The sequence below is a fragment of the Orbicella faveolata genome, unplaced genomic scaffold (genome assembly GCF_042242905.1).
Source record: "Orbicella faveolata isolate gen_17 unplaced genomic scaffold, um_ofav_v1 contig_35, whole genome shotgun sequence".
In the NCBI taxonomy this organism is placed as follows: Eukaryota; Metazoa; Cnidaria; class Anthozoa; order Scleractinia; family Merulinidae; genus Orbicella; species Orbicella faveolata.
Genome location: NW_028301564.1, coordinates 19,111,148 through 19,122,500, shown reverse-complemented (window position 1 = coordinate 19,122,500; position 11,353 = coordinate 19,111,148). Strand labels below are relative to the sequence as shown.

Here is an 11,353-nt window from a genome sequence, read left to right as displayed (position 1 = left end):
ACACCGACAGTGATATGTCACTGAGGAAAGTGCACATCTTGCAGAGAAACGTGCCTCCATTTCCATGAACTAGGAAAGCGTTAGAGCCGATGATTTCTCTGGTAATTAGACGAGGGATTAGGAACACTGCCACCAGAAGATCGGATGCAGCCATGTTAGCAACAAGGACTAAGATCGGTTCCCTCATTCTCACGAAGGCAGTAATGAGGAGAATGTTTCCTACCAGGGATGCTAACAAAGTTAAAACGTGTATTGTTGTGGTAAGTTGGCTAGGACCCTCTGTTGCCGCACAATATTCAGGTGAAGAGGTTTCGTTCGTGCTTTTACCAACTTCATCTAAAGTCTCCAATGAGATGTTTGCTCCTGCAGCGAAGATTTGATCGCTGGAAAACAGCTGAAGAAATACAACACAAAGACTGACCGGTCGGTACATAGCTTCGTTATGGCCTTCTTGCCACGTTAATCGTCTTTAGCTCGGCTCCACTTCAAAGGAAATAATTTATTCTGCTACCTAAGACAAAAGATGGATTTGAAAATTTTAAAATGATTGCCATCTAATCACTGAAATGTAAATTTATTTCCATAATGAATATTGGACGAAACCTTTACTTTCAAAGCATCATATTCCGTAAACCAACGTTGCATTCTAAAAGATGACCATTTCTGCCACCTCTTATCTAGAAACACAGAAACCACTGAAGAACCCTTAAAGCAATTGTGTTAAACGACCTTGATTTACATATTGCATTCTTTTCAACAAACGTTACCAAAGGATCACTCGCGAAACTCAAAACAACCCTTTGTCGATAACAGTTGTTATAAAGTGGGCAATTAAAAGATATTCAGTTAATGGGGTAGACAGCTCACCGACTAAGCGCTCTCAATAGAATGTGCGGTATGCTACTGTTTTGTCAGACTTTGCAGTGTGCCCTGTGGCAAATTTCTTTTGTTAATTACAACCCTTTCTCCTGATTGAAATCCATAGTCACATGTTTCTTTTATTCTGTCGATCTGATCCTTAACGTGGGCCATCTAAGATAATCTGTCGCCAGATATGAGCAACAGATATAATTTGAACGCAGTGTGAACAAAACAACTTTTCACGATCTAACGGCGGACATAATTCTCAATTTAAATAAATAGATGCACATAAGAATAGAAATAAAGAAATAAATAATATTGAGTACAGTTAGAAAGTCAAGTTTTGCAACGAAAATTAGCGGGGAACCCAAAGACAAACGAACCCTGAGTCCTTTCGATAAAAAAAGATGTGATTTTTTCATGTAGTCCTTTTCTTGTTGAAATGGTGTATCTTAATGAAATGAGATGAGATGATAATATCTGCGTCACCACAAACCCACCGTTGCACTTGCATATATAGATTTACTGATTAAAACTCTGTTTACAATCCATCTAATATTTCAGTAAATATTAGCAAATGGAAAACATTGTTATGAACTTGACAAGTAAAGTAAGGATTTTTGCATCCTGATCACTTTTAGTTTTTCTTTTTATTATTATTGTCATTGTTATTAAAAAAAACATGCGTGAACAGAGTAATACCTTTGAACGGCCCTTCGGCGTGAAATCATTTTAAACCCAGTGCGGACATATGATTTAACAAGTTTGGGTACTTTACGCGGCATATAAGCTTAAAATAAACTACTTTATTTTAATTACCATCGAGTAAATACTTTCAGAGATACAATGGAAGTTAGAGGGCTCGTGGTGCATTGCTCGGGCTAGCTCGCCTCTTAAGTCGACTAGGCACTTGTTTAGATCCTATAGATGAGAGGATTGGGTGCTAGTTGGCTTGTGCGAGTGGATTTTCTACCTCCTTCGTGCTGGCCGCTTCGCTTTTGTGTAGCATTTATCGGTTTTAAGACACTTCATTTTTATTTTCCCAGCTTTCAGTTGCCAAGGTAGGTTTATTTCTTTTATGGCTTGTTTTGAGATGCGGTACGTTATCTGTTTGCATGTTTTGAAAATCTGTCTTCGTATCCTTCGTAATTTTGTATTTAAGGACGTTCGCGAGAAAATTTTCCAGTGGATAGATTTTTTTTAAATTTTTACCGCAGTCAGATAATGAGTTACTTGTTTCAGAAATGCAAAAAAAAATGGGGATCACCGTCTTTGTTTCAGAGATAAAGCGTGTGGAAAACTACCCTGATTTTGAAAAATTGGTGCTCGTAATTCACCATGGTTTACAGGGGTTTATAGTTAACGTGAGTCAACGGAGGCAAACGATTTTAGTTATATTTTGTAGAAGTGGGTCTGTTGCGTAAATAATTCCAAATGTTGCCAACGTTTTCACAAAACTTAACTCTTCAAGAGGCATTGAAACCGCCACACAGATAAACACACGGAATTCGATGGTGCATTTTGCAAAAAATTCAAACTTCTAATCGATAGATTTTCTTCATTGTTTCGCCAAACGTAGAAAATCGCTAGAGAAAAAGATACATCAAAAGAAAAATAGGGGCCACTGAACGTCCAAGATCGTTAACTCCAGGGTGAGCTATAGCAATGGCCATCTGCCCTATCATTGTTCATTTTATTACTTTGCGCGCGCATCGATGCAAGACGTGGCGTGTTAATTTGCTTGCGCAGTACGGATGAGCAGAAACAATTAGCGCGAACGTCCTTAAGCTTGTGCTTAATTGCAAGTCTGCTTCCTAATTTCGTTTAGGCTTTGAAAATGTTGATTGCATCTGTATTGTTTATTGATGGCTCTCTTTCATTATTCCTTCAGGTGTCCATATCGGGAGTTGTTTTGCTCACACAAGCCAACATATCAAGACTCGCGATCGGCTTGTGGTAAGTGCAGGTTGCGCAGGTACGGGTACGCTTTCGCAAGCTAACATTTATCGGCCTGAATGTTCGGCGTGGTCTGCCCCATTGAGCGAAAGGAGTCATCGTACTTTCGCAAGCCAATATCTCGCGAACCAACATTTATATGGGCTTGAACATAACAATATAGCACTTCTAAGTGAGACATATTGTCAGAGATTGTCAGAGATTATCATAAACTCTCAGAAACTGAAAAAGACTGTCTTGCACTTCCATTGTACTTGCATTGTTAGAAACACTGAAACTTGAACAGTGTTTTACAGTCACCCTGAAGTTGCGTTTTCAAGATCAAAAGTTAGTATGCGAATCTCGGTTGAACAATACCGGTCAAAGATCGGCTTTCGTAAGTAGTAGGACTTTATTTAAGTGTCGAGGTATTTAGCTTGTGACAAACTAACCAGGAACAGTAATAACATCTTAAGTGGATACATTAAAATTAGAACATTTACACATACACAAGTAGAAAAATCTAAAAGGTTTTTGTTACACTTGTATCAAAAACTGTCAGCGTACAGAAAACAACACAGCTGCAAAACAACAGTATTGAGGTTAATTGAGGACTGGAGAGCAGCTGCTGATAGGAAAGATTGCGTGACTGTACTATTCACGGATACGAGCAAAGCGTTTGACTCGTTACACCCCGCTTTAATGATTCAGAAACTCAAGGCATACGGCTTCTCAGATAATTCCGTTAATCTTATGCGATTTTTCCTGGTGTCCAGAAAAAAATCGAGTAAAGTTGCAAAATCTTAAAAATGTATGGAAATAACAAAGAAAAGGATGTCCTCAGGGTTTGTCTTTTGAAACTCTCTTACAGGACCTGTTTCAAAACGATCTCCATCATATACAGACTCAGAGAACCTCTTTATGTACGCAGACGACCACCAAATGTACACGATTGGAGACTCCATCGAGAAGGCCGCTCAAGAGCTTAAGGAAGAAACTGAGAAGATCACGCGGTCATATGGAGAAAACCTCTTAAAAGCCAATCCCAGCAAATTTCAGATCATCGTCATCGACCCAAAGTCTTCAAAAAATGAGTGTGCAGATGAAGTATCACTTGAATTTGATTCAAGAATGGTTAAATCTTCTGTCAAACTTCATAACCATTTCGTAAATGCAAAAGATGCCTTATCGCGTTTTAAGGATCAGTTCTGGAATACGATGCGCGTGGCGCCAATTACGGGCAGCGATGTCGTATTGTGGATAATTTGCTACAATTCAACCTTGTTTCCAGGCTCTCTCTCCTCTGCCTCCCTTGGTCGTTGGAAGAAAGACCCTGGTTGCGGCTGGTCACGTGACCACCTGTGACACAAACTTTTCCACTGGGGTAAAGACAACGAATAATTTTTTTTCGATCATCGCTGGTCATCGCCATATTGAGTCACATACGGGCAAATGCACCATTCGGCTGTCGAATTTCTTCGTAACGAAAGTCGAAAGTCGGCAAATATTCGACTTCGAACCTGGATAAAGCGGGTAGATTTTAGCGGCTGCTTGAGGTTCTGAAACCCACAAAGTTCGTCACAACAACAATCAAAACACTCTGCCACCCCTTCCGCCCAACAGGTTTTTTTACCACCCAGATTCTGGGTGGTCACGTGACCAGCCGCAACCAGGGTCTCTCTTCCAACGACCAATGGAGACAGAGGAGAGAGAGCTTGGGAACGAGGTTGGCTACAAATCTTGGAGCCAAGACGTTAATTCTAATGCCAAAACTGAAACGAGTTGTTACACAATACAAAGTGTGGAATGAAGTGATGCTTTGCTTGTGAGAAATGATGTGCTACAATGTGTACATTCAAATACATATATATTATCATGTTCAACGGACTAGACTTATCACATCATCGACTGACAAAGACTATTCATTTGACTCTGAAGATGACTTCCGCTCAGGTTGTCGAAACGTCAGTCACCAACAACGGTTCTTTTCAGAACTACCCTCACCCGGACGATCACACTATACGAAATACTATTTTCTAATTAAAATTCTCAAAATACTCCAATTGCGATTGCACATATGTCATTGTGTTTTACGATGAGTTAAAAAAGCTTGCTTTTGAACAGTAATAATAGAGTTGACAAAGTTAAGTGTTTCAAGAAGGTCGACAAGGGTCAATCCATACCTCTCAGGTACGTGGTTTCAGCATCTGGTATCTTTACACGATCTTATCAACTTCAGTGCAACACAAAGAGAAAACAGAGACAGCTAACAACATCTCACTCAAAACCCTACCGTGACAATCAAAAGACAAAACTTGAACGATATCATCTGATAATTTCCAGGTCAAATGCCTATCATTCTTTATAAGACTCGGCCTATCTCCTGCCAACGCCTTCCGGCCTGCAAATTTAATCAATGAATATCCCCTCTCTCTTATCTCACGATCCTATGTGTTAAACAGGTGATAAATAAACATTTTGGGTTCACCCTACTTCTCCTAATTTATAGCACATTAATAGTTACTACATGTTAGTTTTAGAACTACTCCGGATAAAATAGGTACCCAGGAATTTTATGTAGCACGATATTTTTATTTCGCATATGATAAACCAAAGACCTTCATTGAAGTTAAAAAAGCTCCCTTCCTCTAAAGGTCTTTTACAACTGAACACATTTCTCGTCAAAAAAAGGCGCAACACTGCGACAGCGATACAGAGTGACGTAATAGCGGCGCTAATGGGTTCCCGTGAGCAGACTACCTATTGTCTAAACACCGTAACAAATACAGCCTGCGTTGCAAGTGTAAACGGGGAAGTGATAGGATTCGGGTAGGAAAAACGGCAGAAAGAAGGGTATGGAACAGTACCCTATCCCGACAAAAAAAGGCCGTTTCCAATAAGCAGCTCAGTTTAATTTCTTCAACCCGTAAAATTCAAACAGCAAAGAGAACGCTACGCACACACAAGTACGCAGTGCGGACCTATTTTTTTAAGGAACTAGGTCATTTTGTAATCCATCTTACATGTATGTGAGGAAAAAAATCAATAAACACGAAAGCAAATAGCCCATAGCAAGGGGGCTGTGAGGGAGGTATGGACTATTTCTCAAATAGCACATTTCTCTGGCATCGGAAAGTGTCCTATTTGCGTTGTTTGTGTTTTAATAACTAAAAAAATGTTATTGTAATACTTCAGTTCAGTCCCCGGTGATACCAACAATACACGCATTATCTACCGATACAAAATCACTCGATGTTTAGCTACTGTTCTAAGGTACCCATATCGCCTACAAGGTTTGTAAGGTTTTAGTAATCCTGTGATGCATAGATATTAGTCCAACGTTTGCTTTTTTACGATTGCAATTGTTTTCCCTAAATTGTGCGTTAAACCATAGTTAAAAAAAGGAAATGGTTATTTTTTGTTGGCTATTTTGGAGGTTGACCCTGCCCAAAACCTGGAAAATACAAAAGGTGGTTACGTGTGCTAATGCGATTAACCAATAGAAGCATTGGGATGACGAAATTCATGCGTGCTTAGCCTAAAGCATACAACAAAAGATGTGTAGGGTCAAGGACCTTCCAACATAAATCGCAGCCTGTTTTGTTTGCTTCTGATGTTTACCGTGCTTCTTAACCATTTCCCTCTATTAACAATGGATTAATTTCCTGCTTGAACCAAGTCCATGCAAGTTGCGTCAATTGGTGTCTAAAGATGTCACTTCAAAAAACACGTGAAGAGTGCATGCACTTTCTAATAGAAATTTGAAAACGTAGCCGTCGTTGTTCACGTCCTCCTAAGTTCTCGATGTTTTGGATTTGGCTAATATGACAGTGTTGTTGTTTAAATCACATTCTTTTAGCAGTTTATGTCTTGTACTGTAGAATGTCTTACTAAGCTTTTGCAGGGTACGAATTTTACACGAATCTTCAGGAGAAAAAGTTTTCGCTCCAAGATTTATCATTCTCGAAATGACATGACAACCATGCTAGAAGCTGGGCCATTTTCTTTTGAGACACGCGATTAACTTGGACGTGGCTCAAGCGGGAACTTTAAGTGTCGATTTCAGGGGAAAAAGGCGTCGGATTGAAAAAAAAAACTTTTTGAGACGAATATCTACATGTATGCTCTTTAGGTCCTATAGAGATAGGACATGACATGAAATACTCTACACTGGTTTCGAATAGATTTTCTCGCTTCGTCAAGTAAGTCATTTCCCGTTCTTAGCCTGACCAAGTTAAATATTGCAATATAAATGGAAATGATAATTCATCCGAACAGATTATTCAACACTTTTAAGGCGATTTTCATTCCCTCATTTGAAAAAAATTTCACTATCATTCAATTTTCGCTTTGCAACGTTTCAAAAAGTTCATTTACACTGGTGAACTTTTTTTCCATTTGTTGTCACCCCTAGAAGGAGGGGGCCAGTACAGATTTTATTAGCACTCCCCAAGGGGGCTTTTCAGTTCTAATACTACTAAATAAGTTACATTAAATTAAAATGAAATAAATCAACGTACCAAGGAATTATAAAAATGATATGAAATAAGGTAGAATTATGCGAAAATATTTTTACAGTGTTATAAAGAGAAAAATTCACGTAGGAGTTTACCTCGTAACCTTCGTTTGAAAAGATAGTAGACATACGTTAAAAGTTCCAAGTCTACAAATATTTATATATATTACCTTTTAACCAAACAGTACTGCTGTTCCTGCAGCTTGCTAAAGCTCGAGAACTCGATCCTTTCGGAACCACTAATTTCACTGGGTGCAGAGAAGCCTAGTTTAGTTCACCGTATATAATTGCAGTGCGTCATCAAACCAGGCGTCTTGTAATGGTGCTGATGAGTAGATTCAAAGCCTTCGGCGTTTCGATTTTTTAAGTTTTCGCGTGGCGGTGTGTTTGCTTTTGGTGAGAGAGGTGTCATTTCGCTTAATGAGTACACACCCGCAAGGCTACTTGAACACGAAAAGTGTAACACATAGAAATCTCTTTTCGATCTTGGCTAGATAGTATAATTATAGTGTTATCTGATCTTCGATTTTTGCCTGCCTTCTACTTTCACTTTTGCTTTTTGATGGCGTCTCTTGGTGCTGACGACAAAAAGAGGGGGCACAGTCAGATCGCGCGAGTAATAACTGTCCAAAAATGTAATGGCAGCTGTCGCTTTTTGGAATGACTAGCCTGTCGAAAACTACAATAACATATTGCCCTAATTTACAATATCCAGCCTTCTGTAAATTTAATTAAACTGATTATAATGCCACATTGACACATTGTCGTTGTCGTTTTGAAACTCGCACGCAACCTTTGGCAAGTTTATTTTGCAAACTAAGTCATGTTCGACATGTACAGCCGTGTACAGCAAACAGAAAATCATGTTGAATAGCTCGAACGAATTTACAATGTTAAGAACAATATTTCTTCAAAAAAAAAATCTTGCGACATTTTTTATCATTATAATTTTTCAATTTTTGCTGGAAATGATGATTAAGATGATGATGATGGCGATGGCGATGATGATGATGACTGCCCGTTTTCAGGGTAGACCCATGCAAGAGTGTTGGAGAGTAACGAATGGTCTCGAAGGCTCCGGCAAAAAATCTGAGTTTGAGTTCAAGAGAAGGAATTCTTGTGATTTAGTACTATGTCTGGTACAACGAGGAAGAAAGTCCCAGTTTACTTCATGTCTGCAATGTAGCATTTTCCGCCACATGAACTGCCTCCTGAGCTGTGTCCTTGCTATCGAAATGGTGCAATTAAAAAAGGAAATAAGGGAATTAACAAATTAATCTTATGATCACATATCATGCATGTCCATTTAAGACCATTAAATATTATTATTGTAAACCGCACACAAAAAGGAAATATAAAAATTGAAATTCTATGCGACTCGATGGAATCACTCTACATTTGTTAACTGACTACATTTCGTGCAAGGCCCTGGTTGGTGCGTATTGGGAAAAACTGTGCTCGAGGTCTTGAGTACGTGTCCAAGACAAGGGACACAGTTTTTTTTTTCCAATACGGACCGACCAAGGCCGGAAAATAATGTGTTATACTTTGTTTTCTTTCTCCCTACGGTGTTGCTTTAAAACTTTTGTGTTTAAAGCCGTTCAGTTCAAATCTGGCGTACGTGCAGTGCGTTTGACATTTCGGGCACAAAAAGCGATACTGTTTGCAAAATTTGTTACCGGAATCCATAATTGTTTGACAGTGTTAAGTGTTTACGTTTAACGTTGTTTTACGATGCACCTGTAACGATAAAAACTTGAAAAGTTGCCAAAGTTGGAAATTTCGGAGCGGTCCGTATTCGGGGTCTGGATGAGAATATCCGGACCCCCGGAGCGCGAGCTATTAGCCAATCATGTTCAAGGATTTAGGATTCCGAGCATCTGAGAATTGGAGGAAAAAAAAAAAAAAAATGTCGCCATTAAGCGAAGAGAAAATCTAAAATGCCAAGTTGTAATGGTTATTGCCCGGATTGCGAAAAAAAAGCAAGCGCAACTGAATTTATGTCACTCCCCGTAAGCGTGTTTTGGATTTCCTAATCCACAAACTCCTGAGAAATACTGCCGGTAAAAATGGACTTCATACATAAGTTATCATCGCTCTTCGTAGCTTCCAATACCTCTGCTGTGGATCAAAGATAAGCGATTATTTAGCGCCTTATTGCCAGTCAATACGGTCGGTACGGTATGTACTCGATTGTGCGCCGCGCACGATGAGGCACATATGAGAGCAAAAACAACGAGCGCTCCTCGAGTAAGCGCTTGATTTATTCACAAATCGAACCATCATCAAACTGAATTGGCCATTTCTGGGAAGGAAAAAAAAACAAAACCGTTTCTGAAAGCCACACAGGCTCTTCATATTTCTCAAGTTGTCTGTACGTCGATTCGTTATCGTTCAGTATCGGTACGTTTGCTGGCCTTAATCATTTTGCCCTGGCTTGTTTTTTCGTCTTTGGCTACTATTTGGCCCGTTTTGGTGTGTTCCTCTTCAATGCTAGAAAATGTATTAGAAGCCCGCATGGCAGGCGTTCGTAGGAGAGAAAGAGAAGAAAACTAGAAACATGAGGTGCAGTCGGAGGGGAACGGAGTGAAACGCCTGCATGGACGCTATTGTTTTCTCCGTTTTTTTACGTTCACCAAATGAACGTAAAAATCCTGCTGGTGAAAATTCATTGCGTACTTAATTGATTGCTCTAATTGGCTAGTGATATAACATTAAAGTACTTTAGCGTCTTCTGAATTACCATCAACACGGCGGATCCGATGATTCGGATGGTGAACGTTTTCAGCGACTTCATGAAACACTCCTTTCACTGGAAGGAGACAGTTTCAAGCATGAGTTTAAAAATAGAGCAGAGGAAAGCAATCAGGCAGCTCTTTGAGAGGAAAGATTTGCTAGCTGTTTTGCCGAAAGATTACGGAACGATTTTGATTTCCATCTGTGATTATTGGTTACGAGAAGAAGCTAGAAGAGCTGAAGCTAGAAATTTTGCATGTCTTCTGGTCATAACGCCGCTAACAAACATTGTAAATGACCAGATTGTGAATTCGAGGTCATGACTGCACAGCTGAGTGGAAGATGCCTAAGAAGGCAAATTCGATACACTGAATTTTGTCACAATTCTCCAATCGCGGTGAAGAAGTACTCTGAACAAATTGAAAAATATTCACGCAAGATCTCGTAGTATACAAACGTGTAGTTGCTATAAGTAAGCTTAAGATTTACCTGGAAAATTCTGCTCACCTCATCGCGGCGCGATTCTGATTGGATCATTTTTACACCTATATAAATTTCAAAGCTTTCTTAGTTGGCGGAGTGGCGAAAACAGTATCGTCCTTTCAGACGTTCGCCTAAATTATCGCAAACTACATTTATTAAGCTTTCTTCTGATACATAGCTTGTTGGAGTTTTGTTGAAACTAGCGCGCGTACGGATTTTTTTCCGAAGGACACCCGCAAAGGTCGGAAGTAACCTTAAAGGGCGCCGCGGTTCTCAGTCAAGTAAATACGGTCTTGTCATTGCGTGCCAACGATTCAACACAAAAGTTCAGAAGTAGCTAGAGGCACGTATAACCTGGGGATTAAGTTAATTTCGTAATCAAAGCGGATATGTCTGAAGTGAACTATAAACACGGTCCATAAACACGCAAGAACTTGGCCAATATCCGGCCATCTTGACTTCACGCTTGGTCAATAATCCATAGAAGCCTAGAATATTCGAGGAGCGCGAAGTACGTGACACATCTGAGCTAAATCTGGTATATTCAAGTAGAATGCAGAAACACAGTTCGGTTTCTAATAGGACTTTTGAGGTGTATATTTCGTCAGACGTAATTGGATACATGAACCTCAGAATATTTTGATATACGCAACGTGCATTGATAGGTATTCGGCCGATTAGCTGGGTCACTACCGACGAAAAAAGCAACGTACAAGTTAATTATTAACTCCCTTTTGTTAAAACGGAAATTAAGTTAACTGTTTTATGTGCCAAAAAAAATTCCGTATCAAATCAAAGGAGAACTTAGTCGAGCCTAAGGAG

General features: G+C 39.5%; 1 protein-coding gene across 1 annotated transcript in view; it reads right to left on the bottom strand.

Annotated features, from left to right (window-relative positions):
* LOC110045174 (QRFP-like peptide receptor) overlaps positions 1 to 7,640 on the bottom strand; it is an 8,969-nt gene extending 1,329 nt beyond the window's left edge. Inside the window, exons 1-2 of the mRNA XM_020750767.2 lie at positions 7,483 to 7,640; positions 1 to 511 (exon numbers count right to left, since the gene is read on the bottom strand). The exon at positions 1 to 511 is cut by the window's left edge and continues 1,329 nt beyond it. Coding sequence (XP_020606426.2) covers positions 1 to 433 — 433 coding nt within the window. The 5' untranslated portion in view covers positions 434 to 511; positions 7,483 to 7,640. The remainder of the gene's footprint in view (positions 512 to 7,482) is intronic.
* Positions 7,641 to 11,353: the final 3,713 nt, after the last annotated feature.